The sequence below is a fragment of the Mustela nigripes genome, chromosome 1, assembly GCF_022355385.1.
Source record: "Mustela nigripes isolate SB6536 chromosome 1, MUSNIG.SB6536, whole genome shotgun sequence".
NCBI classification, from domain to species: domain Eukaryota; kingdom Metazoa; phylum Chordata; class Mammalia; order Carnivora; family Mustelidae; genus Mustela; species Mustela nigripes.
Genome location: NC_081557.1, coordinates 41313989 through 41333856, shown reverse-complemented (window position 1 = coordinate 41333856; position 19868 = coordinate 41313989). Strand labels below are relative to the sequence as shown.

The following is a 19868-nucleotide window of genomic DNA, read 5'->3' as shown; positions in this document are numbered from 1 at the left end:
AACCAATATAAACACCGTGGCAGCGTGGTGGGCGCTGGGTTTCGGGCTGGTGCTGCTGCTGTTTACTCTGGACTAGTGTGTGTGTTGGAGCGGGGGGGGGGGGGGGGGGGGGACTGCAAAGGTGGCCACCACCTAGGGGAAGCTCACCTCGCAGAGGACACACCCGACCCTAACAACCATGGGCGGGGGGGAACTGAGGCCTTCCCCACAGCCGGTGCCTCCGCCGCAAGTTCTCGTATGCTGGCTTCCTTGTTGATTACGGTGCCCACGCTAAGCAACCCGCTCAGTTCGCAAAGCTCCCGAGGCCCCAGTCACCATTTCTGGCTCAAAACTCTACGGGGGAACGTGACTGCCACAGCAACGCCCACAACGCCCCAGGCCTGCACCAAAGAGACGCGGGACCCCGAGGCCGGACTCCCTGGGCTGAGCCCAAGGGCCACGGTGGTTCCGCGAACGCTCCAACCCCGCCGGGACCAGAAATGTTCCCCACCCCCCACCTCAGATCCCAGAGCGCCTGAGGGAGCGCGGGCAGGTCGCCTCCAGGCTGGCGTTCGGCTGGGCGGGCACCCTTCGCCCCTCCCAGAGAGCTGCCTCGGCTCTCCCGCCCGGCCCCGACCGGGCGGCTCCCGGCACCGCTCCCAGAAGTCCGGCTTCCTCATAGGCCCGCGGCCAGGCCCGCCTAAAGGAGGAGTGGGGGGAGGCGGAACCAGCGGGTTCGCGCCAAAATCGCGTAGTTGATCCCTCCCCCGCGGGCTACGTCGCGCCCTCCTTTTTTTTCAAACCCAGGGCTGGGCGGGGATTGGTCCGTCGGGCACTCACGTGGTTAACGGTCGCGGGAAGCCTCGGAGCCCGAACCTGCGGCTGGACCTGCGGAGACCCCAGCCTCGGTGCTCAGGCCGCCCCGCCTCTGCTGGACAGTCCACGCCGCCGCCGCCGCCGCCGCCGCCACCACCGCCGCCGGCTGCAGCCCCGAGCGCCCCGAAGCCTCAGCCCACCACCGCGCAGGTCCGCCGCCGCGGCGACCAGGCGCGCCCAGTCGCACGTGGCGGACCCGCCCCCTGGGCCGTCCGCGTCCTGGACTCCTCCGGCTCCGGCTCTCCGGTCCTCGGCCCCGGTCCCAGGGGCGCGATGAGCTTCCTGAGCCGGCAGCAGCCGCCGCCGCCCCGCCGCCCAGGGGCTACCTGCACTTTGAGGCAGAAGCTGATCTTCTCGCCCTGCAGCGACTGTGAGGAGGAGGAAGAGGAGGAAGAGGAGGAGGGCAGCGGCCACAGCACCGGGGAGGATTCCGCCTTTCAAGAGCCCGACTCGCCGCTGCCGCCCGCTCGTAGCCCCACAGAGCCCGGGCCCGAGCGCCGCCGCTCGCCCGGCCCGGCCCCCGGCAGCCCCGGGGAGCTGGAGGAGGACATGTTGCTGCGGGGCGCCTGTCCGGGCGCGGACGCGCCGGGCGGCGGGGCCGAGGGCGACTCGTGGGAGGAGGAGGGTTTCGGCTCCTCGTCGCCGGTCAAGTCGCCGGCAGCCGCCTACTTCCTGGGCAGCTCGTTCTCGCCGGTGTGCTGCGGCGGCGCGGGGGACGCGTCCCCGCGCCGCTGCGGGGCGCGCCGGGCTAGCGGCGGCCCCTGCTCGCCTCTGCCGGACCACCCAGGCACCCCGCCGCACAAGACCTTCCGCAAGCTGCGGCTCTTCGACACGCCTCACACGCCCAAGGTGAGAGGACGCGGGGCCCCGGGCGCCCCGAGCCCCCGGAGTCCGCGCCCGCCCAGCCTTTTAAAAAGGCCGCGGCGCCGGGAGCTGAGCGCGGCGCTGCCCGGGTTCGGTTACATAACCGCCCGGCCGCACCCCCACTCGTTCCCCTGAGCCGCAACAAAAAGTTGGCAGCCCCTCTTTTTGGCCCTGCCCAGAAGTTGTCCGTTAAGATTATGTAACTGAACAATGGGCCTCTTCTGGAACTTCTTCATCTTTCAAAGGGGTTGATCGGCGCCGACCAGGTGGCTGATGATTTCACGCCCGTCGAGTGGGGGCCTTTCCGACAGTGTCAGCCCGGAGTGTGGCCCTGATAACGTGGTTTGGAAGGATGTTGGAGTGCTGCTGGCCCGGCCACCTGACACTCCTGAGCGCCGCAGCCATATGGTGCCTTTTAAACGCAGTGATGGGCCCTGTAATTTGGGCGGCGCACGTAGGAGTTCGGTTAAAAAATTTCATGCGCCTATCGTTTCGTGTCATGACCTTAAGGGGTTAAGTTTGAGGTATGGAGGGGGACTGCGCTTCGACTCCGGAGAAAAGGCTGGCCTTCCAAGCATTTCCAGTCTTAAAAGACTCCTTAACCCAGAGTAGCATTTAAGCTACTGTCCGTACATGGTATTTATTGGGGTGAGCGTTTGTTTACACCCTTGGGTTTGCAGTGCCCATGTGTGGTCCCCCTAACTGTAACGATTAGGGACATCCAGCTGTTAAAAGCCAGCATCGGTGGAGTTTCTTGGACCCTTGTGCTCTCATATTGCTGATAATATATCACAATGAAGGAGGACCTGTTTGTTGAGTAGCAAGTGAGTATGCAGATTAGTACTTCTGAAACTTTAGATGTAGCGGCAGATTTTAAAAGCGGACCCATCACGAAATTGAGACAAGTATCGCGTTTATAAGACTCATATGGAAAATGTACCTTTTTGAGTCCCTTTCAGTACCGTGGGTCGTAAACTTAACGAAGAAGTGTGTTTTTGGAGCGTTACTGTTTATTAGGGACTTGCCCAAAACATGATCCCTCTGGAAGTGAGGGGAGGAGTCAGCCGGAGGTGGTTTTCAGAGCCCTATTTGGATGGGGGGAAGGGAGCTTTTATGGTGCTCCCTGACTGCTTTCTATTTTTAGATGGAATGAAAGTTTTTGTTAACTCCTGGACTCTAGAATAAACTTAATTTCAGTCTGCATTTCTACTGTTTTTAGGGTCAGAGACCTATTTTATGTGGCTATCTGTTTTAGAAAGGGTGGTTGGTATCTACCTTTCAGACTGCTGTAGTTATCCACGGTTTGTTTTGCTGGAGATGTGACAGAGGCTTGTGTGTTGCTTTGATCTACACTATCAGACCTGTTGAAGGCTTGTTGAAGGTTGGGTTGAGAAGGCTGTCTGTAGGACTTGGAAACTAAAAATTTCATTTTTCCTGTCCTAGAGTTTGCTCTCCAAAGCGCGAGGAATCGATTCCAGCTCTGTTAAACTCCGAGGTGGTTCTTTATTCATGGATACAGAAAAATCAGGAAAAAGGGAATTTGACATGCGACAGACTCCTCAAGTGAATATTAATCCTTTTACCCCAGATTCTGTGTTACTTCATTCTTCAGGACAATGTCGTAGAAGAAAGCGAACACATTGGAATGAGTAAGTTATTTAGTATTCCACAGTGTGGTCCCCAACCACTCACGACTGGTTTGTGGTACTTATCAAAATTCAGTTTCATCTGAATTACATGGAAGTTTGTGCTCTGAAATTTTTCTGTTGCTAGCACCCACTTTCCAGGAGAGGTAGGTGGAAAGTAATCAGCTGTGGAAAAGTAGTGGTGTGAAAAAGGAAGGAATAAAAAGCCTAGATAGCTTGTAGAAAATCTGCTGGTGTCAAAAATGAGGCAGGCAGAGAGAGTTGATTTAGACTTTAATTTTGATATGTGTAGTGGTGTTGGCTTGTAGTTAATAAGTATATTTCAGCAGGGACAGCATTTTCATCAGCTGAGCCATATCTTGTGATTATAAAATTAAGTGCTTATCGTTTTTTATTTAAGATTTTATTTATTTGGGGGCGCCTGGGTGGCTCAGTGGGTTAAGCCGCTGCCTTTGACTCAGGTCATGATCTTGGGGTCCTGAGATCGAGTCCCACATCCGGCTCTCTGCTCAGCAGGGAGCCTGCTTCCCCCTCTCTCTCTGCCTGCCTCTCTGCCTACTTGTGATCTCTCTATCAAATAAATTAAATAAATAAATAAAAAGATTTTATTTATTTGGGGGAGAGAGAGAGAGCATGTGCATAAACACAGGCTGTGGAGAGGGGCAGAAGGAGAAGCAGACTCCCTGCTGAGCAGGGAGCTGGACACAGGACTCAGTCCCAGAACCCTGGGATCATGACCCAAGCTGAAGGCTTGCTTAACTGACTGAGCCACCCAGACGCTCTTTCTTGTCTGTTTCTATTCATTAAAATATAATTTCACCGTACACCTATCAGATTAAGTTTTGGATTTCTAGTTGATGTGTCTGTTAGATCTCTTGATGGAAAAATACATAATATTTTTCAGTTCTTGTGGTGAAGACATGGAGGCCAGTGATTATGAGTTTGAAGATGAAACAAGACCTGCTAAAGTAAATATCTTTTCATTTTCTTTTTATTGTTTCTGAGATTTCATTTTCTACTTCTTAACAAGTTTCCATATATACATTTTAAATATCCATTAAAACATAAGATATAATGACTTTTAAGTTTCACATACAGTGCTATCATCATAGCAAAAAATCATTTTTAAATCTTTGTATTACGTATATGGATACGCTTTTTTATTACAGAGAATTACAATTACTGAAAGCAATATGAAGTCTCGGTATACAACAGAATTTCATGAGCTAGAGAAAATTGGCTCTGGAGAATTTGGTTCAGTGTTTAAGTGTGTGAAGAGGCTGGATGGATGCATTTATGCCATTAAACGATCAAAAAAGCCATTGGCTGGCTCTGTTGATGAGTATGTATTAAAAATTTTGTCTTTTGCTTTTTTATTCCCTATGGTGTTAACAAACCTTAAGGTTTTACATAATCAAGCACTAAGATTCTTTCACTTTTGAGAAGCTATAATAATTTAATCATGTCCTTTTCATTTTTTGCCATTAATTCTTATTGGACTTGGAAGAATTATATGAGTAGTCTGATTTTGAAACCTAACTTTTTTTTTTTAAAGACTTTATTTATTTATTTGACAGACAGAGATCACAAGTAGGCAGAGAGGTAGGCAGAGAAGCAGGCTCCCTGCTGAGCAGAGAGCCCGTTGCCAGGACCCTGGGATCATGACCCGAGCCGAAGGCAGAGGCCCACTGAGCCACCCAACCGCCCCTTGAAACCTAACTTAAATTTCTTTGTTCTGATAGCATCCATGAATTCAGAGTAAAATGGAGTTTCATTTTTCCCAAGTTCTAGGGCCAGCAAGGTTCCTTATTTGTAACATTCTTCTTTAATGGAATCCTTTAGAAAAATCTGGTACAGAGGTTCTCACCCCCTCTCTCTTAAGCAAGTTATCCTTCAGCATAATGATTGATGACAGAAGTTAAGTTTCTCTTATGAAGTCAGATAAATTTGTTCAGTTTAGGCTTGAACAAAAATGATTTACCATTCTATCAATCTCAAATTTCTCCTAGGCAGAACGCTTTGAGGGAAGTATATGCTCATGCAGTGCTTGGACAACATTCTCATGTAGTTCGATATTTCTCTGCATGGGCAGAAGATGATCATATGCTTATACAGAATGAATATTGTAATGGTGAGTAATATGTTGGTTCTGTTACAGATTTGTGAGCTCAAAAAAATGAACACTGAGGAAATCGTTTTTATTTGAAATCCTGCTCTAATTCTATGCCTCTTTTATCTCTTATAAATTCAAAGAGAGCCTATCTTTTTTATAAATTGAAGAAGCCTAACCTGAGTTTCAGTGAAGTTCATTGCTTACCTGGATATTAAGAAAAGATTGAAAACCTTGTCCCGGTTACTTCAGTAGTAGAATTGTGCATGGTAGTGTGCCTGTTAGTCAAACTGATCTTGAGAGGACAGTGGTCTTGCCATACATATTTTGGCATCCCTAGCATGTAGCATAGTGTACGTAGGGTATGGTAGTACATAATATAGGTTCAATTCATTTTAGCCTTCCCTTTCCATTTCATTTTATGAAATGAAGTTAAAACTGATGCTGGTTAATCATAAAGTGACTGTAACTCTCCATTGTTCCAACTTCAGCCATTTGTTAAAGTATTCTATAATCTTGCCCCCCATTCCCATTTTTTCCAACCTAGTTTACCATTAGAATCCTCTCATAATTTTCTGTTAAGTTATGCCTTTTGTTCTCTAGCTGTGCCTCTCTCCCTCATTTCGTCCCCAAAACAAGAAACAAAGCTTCTGTAGAGGATCAACTTTGGACCTCTGGAGAGCTTTCAATTTTCAAAAAGTCCCTCAAGGACCAACTTTGTTCCCCCCTTCTTTTTTTTTTTTTTTTTTTTTTTTAAGATTTTATTTATTTATTTGAGAGAGAGACAGTGAGAGAGAACATGAGCGAGGAGAAGGTCAGAGAGAGAAGCAGACTCCCCGCAGAGCTGGGAGCCCGATGCGGGACTCGATCCCAGGACTCCGGGATCATGACCTGAGCCGAAGGCAGTCGTCCAACCAACTGAGCCACCCAGGCGTCCCTGTTCCCCCCTTCTTAATTAAATCTTTATCAAAACCCTAGTCTCAATTCTGATTCTTGTAAATACCTATTATTAAATAGGTAAATCTTTATATATGCTGGGTTTCCATTTCTCTATATCTTCTGTGAATATTAGAGAATTTGGAATTTAGTGAGCAGTTGGGAGGTGATAGCAAAGGTTTGTTTCTTTTTTTTTATTATTCTCGTTATTTTTTCCTTCAACAAGACCAGCCTTCTCATAGCTTGTTAATAAATAAGTGGTGTAGGTAGTGGATTCAGGTTTTCAGTATTTAAAAACATTGAACAAAACGGAAGTAAAAGATCCATTTCTCACACCTAGCTTTTTGTTGAGTTGTCATTATATTAATTCTCTGTACTTGAAAAACGAAGTGCTCAGTATATAGCATTGGCGCTAATTTGTTTCACACATCTCTTGAAATGTTTCTATTCATATCATCAGAATATTTATGTAGCTATCATGACCTTGTGGACCAATCTGTTTCTTAACCTTCAGTTTTCAGTTACTGCACTTAATATAGGGCAGTTTGACCATGTCTTTTCCACTAGATGTTTGCTAGATGCCATCTTCTGGTTTCTTTCTCCCTTTCACTTTGTTGATGTAGTTGGTCCTCTTAACAGGTATTTCAGTAGCGGTCCAGGGATCACACATTTGTAACAATCCACCAAATAAATAATGTGGTTATATAATTCAGATGATTTTGAAAAACTTTGGGCCTGAGGGGATAGGGAGGGGTGAGTTGATGTCCTGCCCTCTCAGATTATAAAGACCTTGTCCTAAAAAACAAAATAAAACAAAACCCTGTCTTGTAATACAGTTAGATTATAAAATAATATTTTGTAACAGTTTATTAATTTGGAACAGTATAAAACACTTAAAGAATACACAGATCTTTAAAAATAAATTGACCTGTGTGAAAAGGGTTGCCTCTTAGATTAGTTGTCTTTTCTGTTTAGATGAAAGGAAATGAAGCTACCTATATACATTCCTAAACTCTTCTATTTCCTTCTGCCATCATTGTTCTCTCCACATAAAGCTTTGAATGTACTAATAATAGGCCTGATCTTCAGATCGTTTTCCGCAGTTCTACGGGAAATCATTCTATTATTTCACTTATACATGGTGATTAACTGATGTCCTTTATCTTTACTAAGTTTCCTTATTATCTCAAATAGTCATTTACATTTTAAGCCTTTTGTCTTGGTTTGGTGATAGACTGAAATTTTTACCCTGTAATCAAGTGTGGGAAAATGTTGATGGGTAGGGGAAGAGAATGTGAAATATCAGATGAGTGTCTTGCTCTTCTTACTTCTCTTTGCCTTTCAGCAGTGAAATAGAAGGAACTGACCTAGCTATAGCTGGTAGATACACTCAAATGCTTATTAAACTTAGACTAGGACTTCAAGCCCTTTTATAGACCTCCCTTCTAGAGCCCTTTTTCCTGCAGCTCAATATTTGTTATGAGTATAGAGAACATACTTAAGTCTAAAATACTGAGGTGTCTGATTTATTTTTATTTTTAAAATACATTGGACATTTTGCTACCTAGTCTTTTTTTTTTTTTTAAGATTTTATTTATTTATTTGACAGAGAGAAATTACAAGTACACTGAGAGGCAGAGAGAGAGAGAGAAGGAAGCAGGCTCCCTGCTGAGCAGAGAGCCAGATGCGGGACTCGATCCCAGGACCCTGAGATCATGACCCGAGCCTAAGGCAGCGGCTTAACCCACTGAGCCACCCAGGCGCCCTGCTACCTAGTCTTATTCAAATTGTATTCCTGGCTAATCTTTCCTGACTAATGTATACTAATATACCTTCCTGATTTTATTACCCTGGTTCTGATTTCATTATTTCTAACTAAGCTTTAGACAGAAGTGGTTTGTTTTGGTTTTTGATTTTTGTTTTGTTTTACGTAACTCCTCTTTTCCTAAGATAAATTATAAACTTAAAAATGTTTTTAATAAAACTTAAGAGTATAAACTTAAAAGCTTTTTTAAAGTATAAACTAATGAACTGGTTGGTTTGACCTATCCTACAAAAGCAGGTTTTATTCTCATTCATAATAATAGTAGTATAAGTTAAAACTATTAAAATACTGGTTTTTACCTATAAAATTTATAGACTGTTGTCAAGGGTGTGGGGAAAACTGTTTTTCTCATACGTTAATGATGGGAGTGTAAATTGGTACGGGCTTCTCTATGGGAACTGTGTGTGTGTGTGTGTAAGTATAAGTAAAATTGCCCCATATTTGTCTTCCAAAGCCTCAAATTCACATAAGGCACATGTTAGCAAAGTTTAAGTACTGGCCATTTTGAAATCAGAAACCGAATACGTTGTTACTTTTTTTATGTGAATTTTCAAAGGCCCTGTAGTTTTGGCAAGGCTGGTGTGAATACCAACCCTTTTTTTAGCAGGATAAACAGAGAAACGTCCCTCTCAGCTATAAAAACATATTCTATATATAAGATAGTATTTCACACACATACTTGAGCCACATATTACCATTGTTTTGTGACTAAGCATATCCTTTAATTATAAAAAAAAAAATTTTATTTATTTATTAGAGTATGTGCATGAGCATGAGGGTTGGGTACGGAGAGGAACAGAGAGGGATAAGCAGCCAGCTCGAGGGAGGGCTTGATCCCACGACCCTAAGATCATGACCTGAGCCAAAACCAAGAGTCAGATGTTCAACCAAGTGCCACCCAGGCACCCCATATATACCCTTTAAACCAGCAATTTTTTTCTATAAGATATGTTGTTAAATGTGTGTGTGAAATGACCAATGTACAAAGTTATTCCTTAGACTATAGTATATAGTAGTAAAAGCTTGGAAATTACTTTAAAATATTCATCAATTAGGAGACCAGCTGATACATTGCCATTCATTTACACTATGAAATCCTGTGGAGACACAAGAGAGAACAGGGTATCCTTTGTATGTTAGTAAAGAATGATCTTCAAGATAATGAAAATATGTTGTCATTTGTGTGAAAAGGAGTTGAGAAAAATATATAAGAGACCAATAACATTGGTTTATTCTGGGAAAAAGAACCAGGTAGGCCACTGGGGTATATGGATGAAAAAAACTTTACATTTTATTTTGTACCCATGTGAATATATTACTTATTGAAAGAATAAATAAAATTTAGATTTCACAAGCAGGAAAAAGAATAGGTTATATAAAATGCTACTTTTTTTCTTGAGTTTGTGGCCACTCAATAAAGATGGAGGGAAGAGAAGTAAGATCTCATGAAGAGGAAATTGCTAATTTTTCCTGTGTTTGTTAGGTGGAAGTTTAGCTGATGCCATAAGTGAAAACTATAGAAGCATGAGTTACTTTACAGAAGCAGAGTTGAAGGATCTCCTTTTGCAAGTTGGCCGGGGCTTGAGGTATATTCATTCAATGTCTTTGGTTCATATGGATATAAAGCCTAGTAAGTATTACAAATTCTCTGACCTGTGTTCTTTAGTGTTATAGAGAATAAATTATTTCATTAAAAAAATATGAAAACATATACATCTTACTACGGTTTTTTGTTGTTGTTTTAAAAGACCTTTGAGCCACATACTGTTTTATGATTTCCTTTCACTTCTTCTCCTGTTATTCCAAAGTATTTGAGGCAATTCATTTTTAATAAAAGTTGGAAAAATTTGCTATATCTTATGGAAACCCCGTAGTCATGAAGTGGGACTCTGATGGGAAGACTAAGAAGACTTCCTAGTGTTTAAAGTCCTATTGTTTAAAGTCCCTCTCTTCTAGGTTATAGAACTATAGTTACAAAATAGTGCTGGTGCTGCTAACAGGTTTGTTAGAATAAAATGAGATATTTGAACATATTTTTGGAAACTTAAGTGCTATGTAAACATGGTGATATTTCTAGCCTGTATACCATGAAAGTGTTACTGCATTATTCAGAAAACAAATGGCATATGCAGTATGGTTATCTTGCATTTTTAAAAGGGTGCAAGTGAATGCAGCTATAACAGCATGCACATCCCTCTCATTTTATTAAAATAACCTCATAATGTGTACTTTTAAAAGTTGTAAGTCAACTCTACCTTTTTGTTTCAGTAAATTTTCATCTTTTCTAATAGCTAGATCATATTAAAATTTTTTCCAGGTGACCCAAGTCTTTTTGGTTTACTTGTCCAAACTGGTATCCGTTTTCAGGACCATGCATTCCATCTGCTTCTATTTCCCGCCCCCCTCCCCCGCCCTTTAGGTTTTGCCCTTCCTCTGCCTTAAAAAAATAATACTGATATGGACTTTGTCATATAAGATGTCCTTTTTTATGGATTTGATTGGTTGCTCCCTTGCATCATTTATCTTACTCCTTTTTCCCCTATGTTTCCTATAAATTGGAAGTTAAAACTAACAGATTGATGAATTCAAGTATGAATTTTAGGCTAGGTATTTTTTTTTTTAACATTTTATTTATTTATTTGACAGAGAGAGATCACACGTAGACAGAGAGGCGGGCAGAGAGAGAGAGAAAGAGGGAAGCAGGCTCCCTGCTGAGCAGAGAGCCCAATGCGGGACTCGATCCCAGGACCCTGAGATCATGACTTAAGCAGAAGGCAGCAGCTTAACCCACTGAGCCACCCAGGTGCCCCTAGGCTAGGTATTTCTAAGTTGAACTTAATGAAGGTTTTTTTGTTTTGTTTTTGTCTACGGAAATGTGTGATTCATGAGAATTTAAATCATTTTACACAATTATGTGAAGAATTTATCTGTATGTTAATAACTCACTAAAATTTTTATTTTTCAAATGGGGAAAAAATAATATTTGAATTGATGGCAGTAAATAGAAATTAGTAAGGTTTGCCTATACTCACTCATACCTTGTTTTAAGTGTCAGACAAACATAGTAGATCCTTATAAGTACAAAAGTTGAAAATATTAAGATGTGGAGTTTTAAAATTTCAAATTTATAAATACCATTGAAAAATAAGTAATTCCATAAATAAAGTGAAATTGAAAGATGACTTAAGTGAGTGTAACATTTATAAACTCAGTAGTTTATTTACATTTTACATTTACATTACTTATTTATTTACATTGGTAAAACTATTAAAATGAAATCTGTGACTGAAACTTAATGTTAATCATGAACTTACCTGAATTTGAAGAAGAAAAGTGTATGTATAGTAGAGGAACCACAGAGCCACATTGGGATGTAGATACAGCCAAACTCAAGTTATATTACTTGTATTTTTCATACCAGCCCCTAGCATTAGGTTAAAATTTATGATTTGGAAGCACCACCGATTACTACGTTATTGCCTTTTTTGTATTGTTTCTATGTAGTTAAAACTAAAGATCAATGTATAGATTAGAGTCTAAGGAAGTGGTTTCCAGGTGTTCAAAAATCAGTACTAGGCCAGAAAATATGTTCCTTAGAAAATACAACCCATTTCCTCTCCCCTGAGATTCTTATTCTCATTGGGCTTTAGGGTAGAACATATGAAAATCTATATGTTTGAAAGCTTTTGGGATGATTTTGATGTATGGCCTTGTTTATGAGTTTTGGTTACACTATTAATTGTTAGTGCAGCTGACATAAATAACTGTTTGACAGGTAATATTTTCATATCTCGAACCTCAATCCCCAATGCTTCCTCTGAAGAAGGAGATGAAGATGACTGGGCTTCCAACAAAGTTATGTTTAAAATAGGTAAGAAAGAAAGATAACCAGATTATTGCCTTAAAAATAAAGAAAGAGCCTATTTAACTCTTGACTCTATTTTTTTCAATACTTATAGGTGATCTTGGACACGTAACAAGGATCTCTAGTCCACAAGTTGAAGAGGGTGATAGCCGGTTTCTTGCAAATGAAGTTTTGCAAGAGGTAGTTTTTTTCTTTAATAATGCTATTTGTTTTATAATAATGCAGACATATTAAAATTTTAAGCTCTAATAACTAGTAAAATCTTAAAGAAAGCCTAAACCATCAGCCAGGGATATTTAATCTAGCAAAATTCAGTAAAGGCAAAGATTTATAGTGTTCAACAATGATTGAGTTATAAAAGAAGTTCACATACACTACTGGTGCAACTGTAAAATGGCATAGCCTTTTAGGAGATCAAAGTATTTGTATCTATCAACATTTTAAAATGCTGTATCCTTTTACCCAGAATTTCCTTTCTAGGAGTCTTATCCACAGAAATGTTCATATACAAATAAATTGAGAACAATGTAAATGTTTAGCAATAGAGAAATGGTTAAATAAATTATAGCATATAGTTAATAGTACTGTTTGAAAAAGTGTGACCTAAAAAAAAGTATGACAGAATATTTCTTGATAAGAGTTTAGAATGAAAGTAGAACAAGCAGAACAAATAAATTACATGATCCCTTTGTTTTTCATAATTATATATGTATTTGTAACTTGTCAATGTATGTATGTCTCCTGTATTCATATATGAGTGCCCCAGGATAGGAGTTTATTCTGAGAGATGAATTGGACTATTGAAAGAGAGAAGGCATTTACTTTTACTCATCTCCCTGATTGTGTATGTATTTGTGATATTAAAAATCTCCTCAAATTTAACTTCTTCTCTGAATAGGTTTTAAAGGTTAAATGTGGCACTGGATATTTTAATTTAGTCTTATTTCTCACCTAAGTCATCCCTGAAGTGTAATTCTACTTTATTTTGGCCATTTTTATATTCCCTTAAAATTTTTTTTTTTTTAATAATTTTACAGAATTATACTCATCTACCAAAAGCGGATATTTTTGCCCTTGCCCTCACAGTGGTATGTGCTGCTGGAGCTGAACCTCTTCCCAGAAATGGAGACCAATGGCATGAAATCAGACAGGGTAGATTACCTCGGATTCCTCAAGTGCTTTCCCAAGAGTTTACAGATTTGCTAAAAGTGAGCATTTTTGGTATATAATGCACTTTTTATTGACATGGTTTTATATTTGTTAAATTGCATGTCTTTGCCTTATTTTTACTTCTCTTTCTAAGGTTATGATTCATCCAGATCCTGAGAAAAGACCTTCAGCAATGGCACTGGTAAAGCACTCAGTATTGCTGTCTGCTTCTAGAAAAAGTGCAGAACAATTACGAATAGAATTGAATGCTGAAAAATTCAAAAATTCACTTTTACAGAAGTAAGTGAGAGTTTTATGGAATGTTTGTTTTAACTTTCTCATTTTCATTTTCAAATTTTAATGAGCAATGATTTAGGTTTTCTGTCAGTGAAGGCTGTAGTGGTTTGGTATGTTATACAGTTAAATTTTGGGGATTTCTGCCTTAAATTATTTGTGACATATGACTTGGTATTGTTCCTAAACTTGGAAATTATGGACTTAAAAAATTTTTAAGACTAGCATGTATTTGCAAGTGGTATTAATCCCCAATCCTTAACTTACAGCAAAAACTAAGTGAGCCTGTACAATAGACAGGCTTTTTTTTCCCCCTTAAAGTCTCACCGTAGATTAAGTTTCCTTCATTCGTTCTATTCATTTTTTATGGAGGGATTAAATGAGTATCAGTTAAGTTAGTAGATGAGTCTCATATTTTGAATGACTTTTGACATTTCAGAAAATTGATGGGAATGATAATTCTAATTCATTTGCTTTATTGCTGATTTTAACCTAATAAAAACTGACTTGAATTATAAAAGGTTTATTTGCCACTAATTTGATAGCCATCACAGTTTATACAAATGGGAAGTAGAAGTTTCCTTTCATCTCTATTATGTAATATTTTCACAATATGAATTAGAGTTCTGGTTGAAATTATTTTGTATTACAATTCTGTCATTACTAACATCTTTATTACTTAGGTCCAAGTATATATGATATTTTAATTCTGAGAACACAAAATAAAATCATTTCATAAATTTAAGTTGTTTGAGCACAAGCTAAAGTTTCATACTGTAATTTTTTTCCTCAGTTGTATCTTAATAAACTAATTATTATTATTCTAATCATAGCATGCTAATAAGATCTCCCAGCTGATAATATAGTTTGTGTTTGGCCTCTTAGGATCCTTCCTAGGATTAATACAATAGGTGAAAAGTCTTGTTTCCTATTTTTATGTTCTTAGAGAACTCAAGAAAGCTCAGATGGCCAAAGCTGCAGCTGAGGAAAGAGCACTCTTCACTGATCGGATGACCACTAGGTCCACCACCCAGAGTAATAGAACATCTCGACTTATTGGAAAGAAAATGAACCGCTCTGTCAGCCTTACCATATACTGAACTACTCAATTCCCACCTCCCCCAAAAAACTGTGACAAGAGGAAGCTAGGTTGAAATCACTGCTAGAATCCACTTTGCAATTACTTTCTCAATCGGTGTCAGTAGTTTTACTGAAATACCTTTTAGAACTTTTATTTGTGAATTACAGTTGAAAGCTGTATCTTGACCAGTGGTATATCAGGCTTTCGTCTAGTCTTACTAGTCTGTCTTCTGTAGGATATCAGTGACTGTTGGATGTTACACCAGCCTTTCTAGGGTTAACCACTGTGGTGGTGTGCTGCTTATAGTTTGCTGTTGCATTGTAATAAAAGGTGTCTTTCCCTGTAGTGACCTGTAAAAGGGATGCAGGGGCTTTATTACAAACATATTCTCCCTTTGAGAAGGGGAATGCTAAGAGACTCAGTACTACTCAGCCTTCAATGTACCTGTGTGTCAATCTTATATTTCTTTTTTTTTTTAATTGTGAATTATACTTGTATATCCAACTGGGAGCACTTTGTAGGCATTGCATCAACCATGGAATGATAATTCTGTGGAAGTATTGCCTTGTGAATTTGCTGCTATTTTAGTTTTGTCTTTGCTGTAAAATTGTAGCATTAAACAATCATTGTTAATAGGCTTTTTTGGAAAACAATTATGTGAAATACATAGCTGCTCTTGATGACAAGCAGCTATTTGCCTTTTTTTCTTTGAACTTTGAAGCTAGTGCATTGGAGTAATGCACCTTTTTTTCCCTTTTGGATTGCTGTATTAATGTAGTATAATTATTACTGGTTTTGTAATTTTTCCTGATAATGCCCTTCCCTGACTCTTTTTTAAAATGTTCCCTCCCTCTACCCAAGTTTTGTACTTGATTGTATTGTTAGTCTGTTTTTAAATGTTTTGCCCAGTTTCTCTTCAATATTTGTGTATATAAACTAATCTTGGTGATAGTGTATATAGCTATTTGAAATGCCAGAATGACTTCTGACTATTCCAAGCTTTACACAAAATATATTTTATCAATGATAAGCCATTTGACTAATAATACTGGCTAACCAGACATTGCAAAAAACAAAAACATAGAATTTGTCTATTATTTGTTTTCCTATTAATTTTGGTTTACAATTTGTTTGCACTTGTCTGTTTGACTTGTGTTTTATTAACATTGATTGGCATATTAAAAGTCACTCTGAGCTTACCTTAATTGTCTAATTCCTTGTGATGCCTGTTTTCTACCATTTTGTCTCTAGTATCACTACATTTTAACGTTTAGTAGAGTATAATGTATATAAAATACTAAAAGAGGGCACAGTTTTTGATAGAATATGGAACATTATTTAATGATGAGTTTTAGGCTATATTAGTTACATTTGGTAATTGGAAGAAAATTTGTCCATCAACCACAAACTTTTTGTCACTGTAAATATTTAATATTTGTGTATCACATTGCATATTATGCATTTGATCTGCTAGAAATGTAAGATAATGTAGTTTAAAATAGCTTTAGATATTAAGTGGATATAAAGACCCAGCTTTCTAATTTAAGCTGAGTCACACAAGAGCTTCAAAGTAAGGCTGTAACTCAACTAGGCTAGATTTTTTAAGAACTGAGAGTGCAAATTTAAGTGATAAACAGTGCTAATTCTATGTGACATCTTTTTCTGATACAGATTAGAACCAGAGTAAGCAGCAAAGGCCTTAGAGCTTAGAGTGGATTTCCCCCACCCCCCACAAAAAAAAATGAAACAAAACAAAAAAAAAAACAAAAAGGATTTCGCAAGATCCTTGTGCTTTTTGATCAAGGGTACATAATTTCTGTTGATTAAGGTCTCTTTCTTCCCACTATAACCATTTCTAATAAGCTTAATTACTTTAGCTTTGAAGCTTATGACATGTTAAAAAGCACATTTTAGAGGTGTGAGAGGAATTAGTGCAGACAGGTAAATGAGATAAAAACTCTGATAGGTGGGGTTGAGGAAAACATACTGCAGAGACTGGAGTAGGTAACATTTCAGTAGTCACTGAAGACAAAACTATAAAAAGTATAATCAGTGTACATTAGGGTCACTCAAAGTCACTAAGGTGCATTTTTCTAGTGCGCTAGCTTCAAAGAAAAAAAAAATCAGGTGTTTTCCAAGTTGATATTTGCAGTAAATTTTTCATATTGTTTAAGAATATTAAATTAAGTAGAAAAAAGTCTGGTTTTCTAGGAAAGAATTCTTAAGCCATCTAAAAGCTGATCGAGTTGGGCTCATATTCACCACAGGATACTTAGGTTGAATGCCTTTTGTGTACTAACTGGTAGACCAAAGACTTGTAAGAAATAGTCTTTGCCCCTCAGTACTCAGAATAAAATCGAGGAGACCCATGTAAACATAAAATGACAATAAAATCTGATAAGTGCTATGTTGGAGGGATTCTGCAGGTAGAGTGATAGCTCAAAGGACAATTACTTAGCTTGCAAAGATGCTGGTGGTGGTAGAGCAGAGAGTAGATCCAGGGAATGACATTTAGACTGATTTCAAAGTCATTGTACTGACTCGGTAAGAGTAAAGGGCCTGAACTAGGACCCCTGTGGACAGCCACACGAGAATAGGGATTTCATTAGTTGGGAGCACTGTACACTAAACAGTTTTTGTTTTTATATAATAGAATGAGAACTTGTTAGCATAACATCAGGAGGAAACTACAAGTGCTAATATGGAAGCATTGAAGAATTTTCCAGAAAAGTTAACCAAAATGTAAGGGCCTGTTACTATTTGAGACAGATCTCTAACTACTGTTTTGGAAAACTGACTTTAGTAAAGAAAGATTTTAAAATATTGACTATGTAGGTAGGTAGGAGGAATCATACATTGCAGTTGACTACAAATTAAATTGCCTTACCTTTAACTTGACATGAATCCAAGGCATCCCCTTTTAACTAGGGAGCTAATGTCTTGAAGAGCCAGTTCTGAAGCGTTGGTTTTCACTCTGTTCCAGAGGTGAAGAAATAATGGTACTTAAATATTGCTAACACCTGGATTTGGGTACTGCTTTCAGTTGTCTCCTAATCCTTAAAGCAGCAGCATCCTGACAGAGTAGTTTTCTTCCTCCCCAATTCATCTCCACAAAGCATCTCCTTAACTTTAGTCAACAGATCAAATAAGTGATTGCATCCCTAAGATATTTTTATGTGTGAAATTTTTAAAGACCAATTAAAGCAATCAACAAAGGATGGATCAAAAAAGAATTTTTGGACATGTTTTGGATATTGTGAAAATTGTAAGTGAAGCCTGGAACTAGGAATTTGGAGGAAACTCTCACTCAGTATTTTGAGGCATTTGTATAACTGTAAAAAACATCACCATAACTGATTTGACCCTGCAGAGTGAGTGGATCTAGAAGTTTCTCCTGCAAACCCGGTTATGTTGTTAGAAACTTCTCAGAAGCTCAGCAAGGTAGATTTTTATAAAAATGGAGAAGTAAGACATCATTGAAACTGCCCCTTTCCCAGCAATTAGCTTTTTAAAACTTTGAGAAGCATTCATCTGAACATCATTGAACTTTTTTTTTCTTTGTGGCAGATGACCCTAATTTTCAATGCAGTTCAAAGGTCTCTGGAATAAGGAAAAATATCTATGTATGCTCTAGGAAGATTTACCAGGAAAAGATGACATGTTCTGTCCAAACTTCATTAAACTAAGAGTCTAAGAAACCTCGGCCAGTCCAGCCCATGAAGAAAAATACCTCAAGGAACATTTATATCATAATTCATATTGTTTAGTTTTATATGTTAATAAATATTTTGAAGAGCACCTTATTTGAGTTTTGACATTCTTATGATATGAACTGGGTTTCCAGGCCTGGAATTCCAGCTTATGCCTACTAATCCGTAATGCTAACGGGAAGTATGGGTTTAATGTACAATGACTCTATTTCCGATGATTATCCAGAGAGAGGTCCCTTTTCGCTGATGAGACTATAGAGGCCAAGGTCAGTTAAATAGCTTAGGAGCTCAGTTTGCTAAGTGGGAAAGCGAGAATTCCAACTCCAATGTTATGGCAAAGAATCCTGCTTTTTCTGGACACGTGAAAGTTGAGGACAAATACTAATTAAGGGAAAAAGTGCAGGCAACAAAGGAGAGTTAAGAAGATGCTGTCTGAATATTAGGAAAACTGGGAAGACTAATGTCATGGTAACCAAGAGAGAATTTTTTTTTTTTTTTTTTTTTTTTTATCAGAGAGAGAGAGAGCAAGCACAGGCAGACAGAATGGCAGGCAGAGGCAGAGGAAGAAGCAGGCTCCCTGACGAGCAAGGAGCCCGATGTGGGACTCGATCCCAGGACGCTGGGATCATGACCTGAGCCGAAGGCAGCTGCTCAACCAACTGAGCCACCCAGGCGTCCCCCAAGAGAGAATTTTGAAGAGAAATTAGGTACGACTGTATATGGAAAAGATTAAGAAGTGACTCAAAGCTCCATGAAGGCATCTAGGGTGGAGATCTTTGGTGAGCAGTTTTAGTGGGTGAAGAGGGGCATGGGGAACAAAAGCTAGATTGTAGTGAGTTGGGGTATAAATGGGAGATGAGCAAATAGAGATAGCATGTATAAATCATTTTCAAGAAACATGGCTGAGAGGCGCCTAGGTGGCTCAGTCGGTTAAGTGTCTGCCTTCGGCTCAGGTCATGATCCCAGGATCCTGGGATTGAGTCCAGTGTCAGGCTCCCTGCTTGGCTAGGAGTCTGCTTCTACCTCTTGCTCCCCCTGCTTGTGCATCCTCTCTCTCAGTCAAATAAATAATCTGTAAAAAAAAGAAAGAAAGAAAGAGAAAAGAAAAGAAACATGGCTGAAAGAGAAGGGTAAGAGAGGACTATAGCTAGATGGGAATCTGGGTTTTTCTGTTTTCACTACCACTTATTGATCACCTAGTATGTGCTAAGTGTTTTACGTATATAATATAATCTTCATAAGAGCTCCATAGCAAAAATCCCTGTTTTACATATAGTATTTGGAAGAGAGGCAAAAGGAGTTTCCCAGGGGTGCCTGGGTGGCTCAGTGGGTTAAAGCCTCTGCCTTCGACTCAGGTCATGATCCCAGAGTCCTGGGATGGAGCCCCGCATCGGGCTCTCTGCTCAGCAGGGAGCCTGCTCCCCGCTCTCTCTGCCTGCTTTTCTGTCTACTTGTGATCTCTGTCTGTCAAATAAATAAACTCTTTAAAAAAAAAAAAAAAAAGGAACTTCCCAGATTATATCACCACAAATT

At 39.7% G+C, this 19868-nt stretch overlaps 1 protein-coding gene across 1 annotated transcript; it reads left to right on the top strand.

Moving 5' to 3' along the window:
- Window positions 1-537: 537 nt before the first annotated feature.
- WEE1 (WEE1 G2 checkpoint kinase) lies at window positions 538-15824 on the top strand. Its single transcript, XM_059408533.1, has 11 exons — window positions 538-1704; window positions 3163-3368; window positions 4270-4333; window positions 4535-4707; window positions 5375-5496; window positions 9720-9866; window positions 12012-12107; window positions 12196-12281; window positions 13139-13309; window positions 13405-13550; window positions 14491-15824. Exons 1-11 carry the CDS (start codon window positions 1129-1131, stop codon window positions 14642-14644), a joined length of 1941 nt encoding a protein of 646 aa, XP_059264516.1. The 5' UTR covers window positions 538-1128; the 3' UTR covers window positions 14645-15824.
- Window positions 15825-19868: the final 4044 nt, after the last annotated feature.

Bases quoted from the DNA above. Each gene is read 5' to 3' on its own strand.
- WEE1 (XM_059408533.1), top strand. From the start codon at position 1,129: ATGAGCTTCCTGAGCCGGCAGCAGCCGCCGCCGCCCCGCCGCCCAGGG. The intron at 1,705-3,162 runs GTGAGAGGACGC...TTCCTGTCCTAG, and splicing joins ACACGCCTCACACGCCCAAG to AGTTTGCTCTCCAAAGCGCG. The intron at 9,867-12,011 runs GTAAGTATTACA...ACTGTTTGACAG, and splicing joins TCATATGGATATAAAGCCTA to GTAATATTTTCATATCTCGA.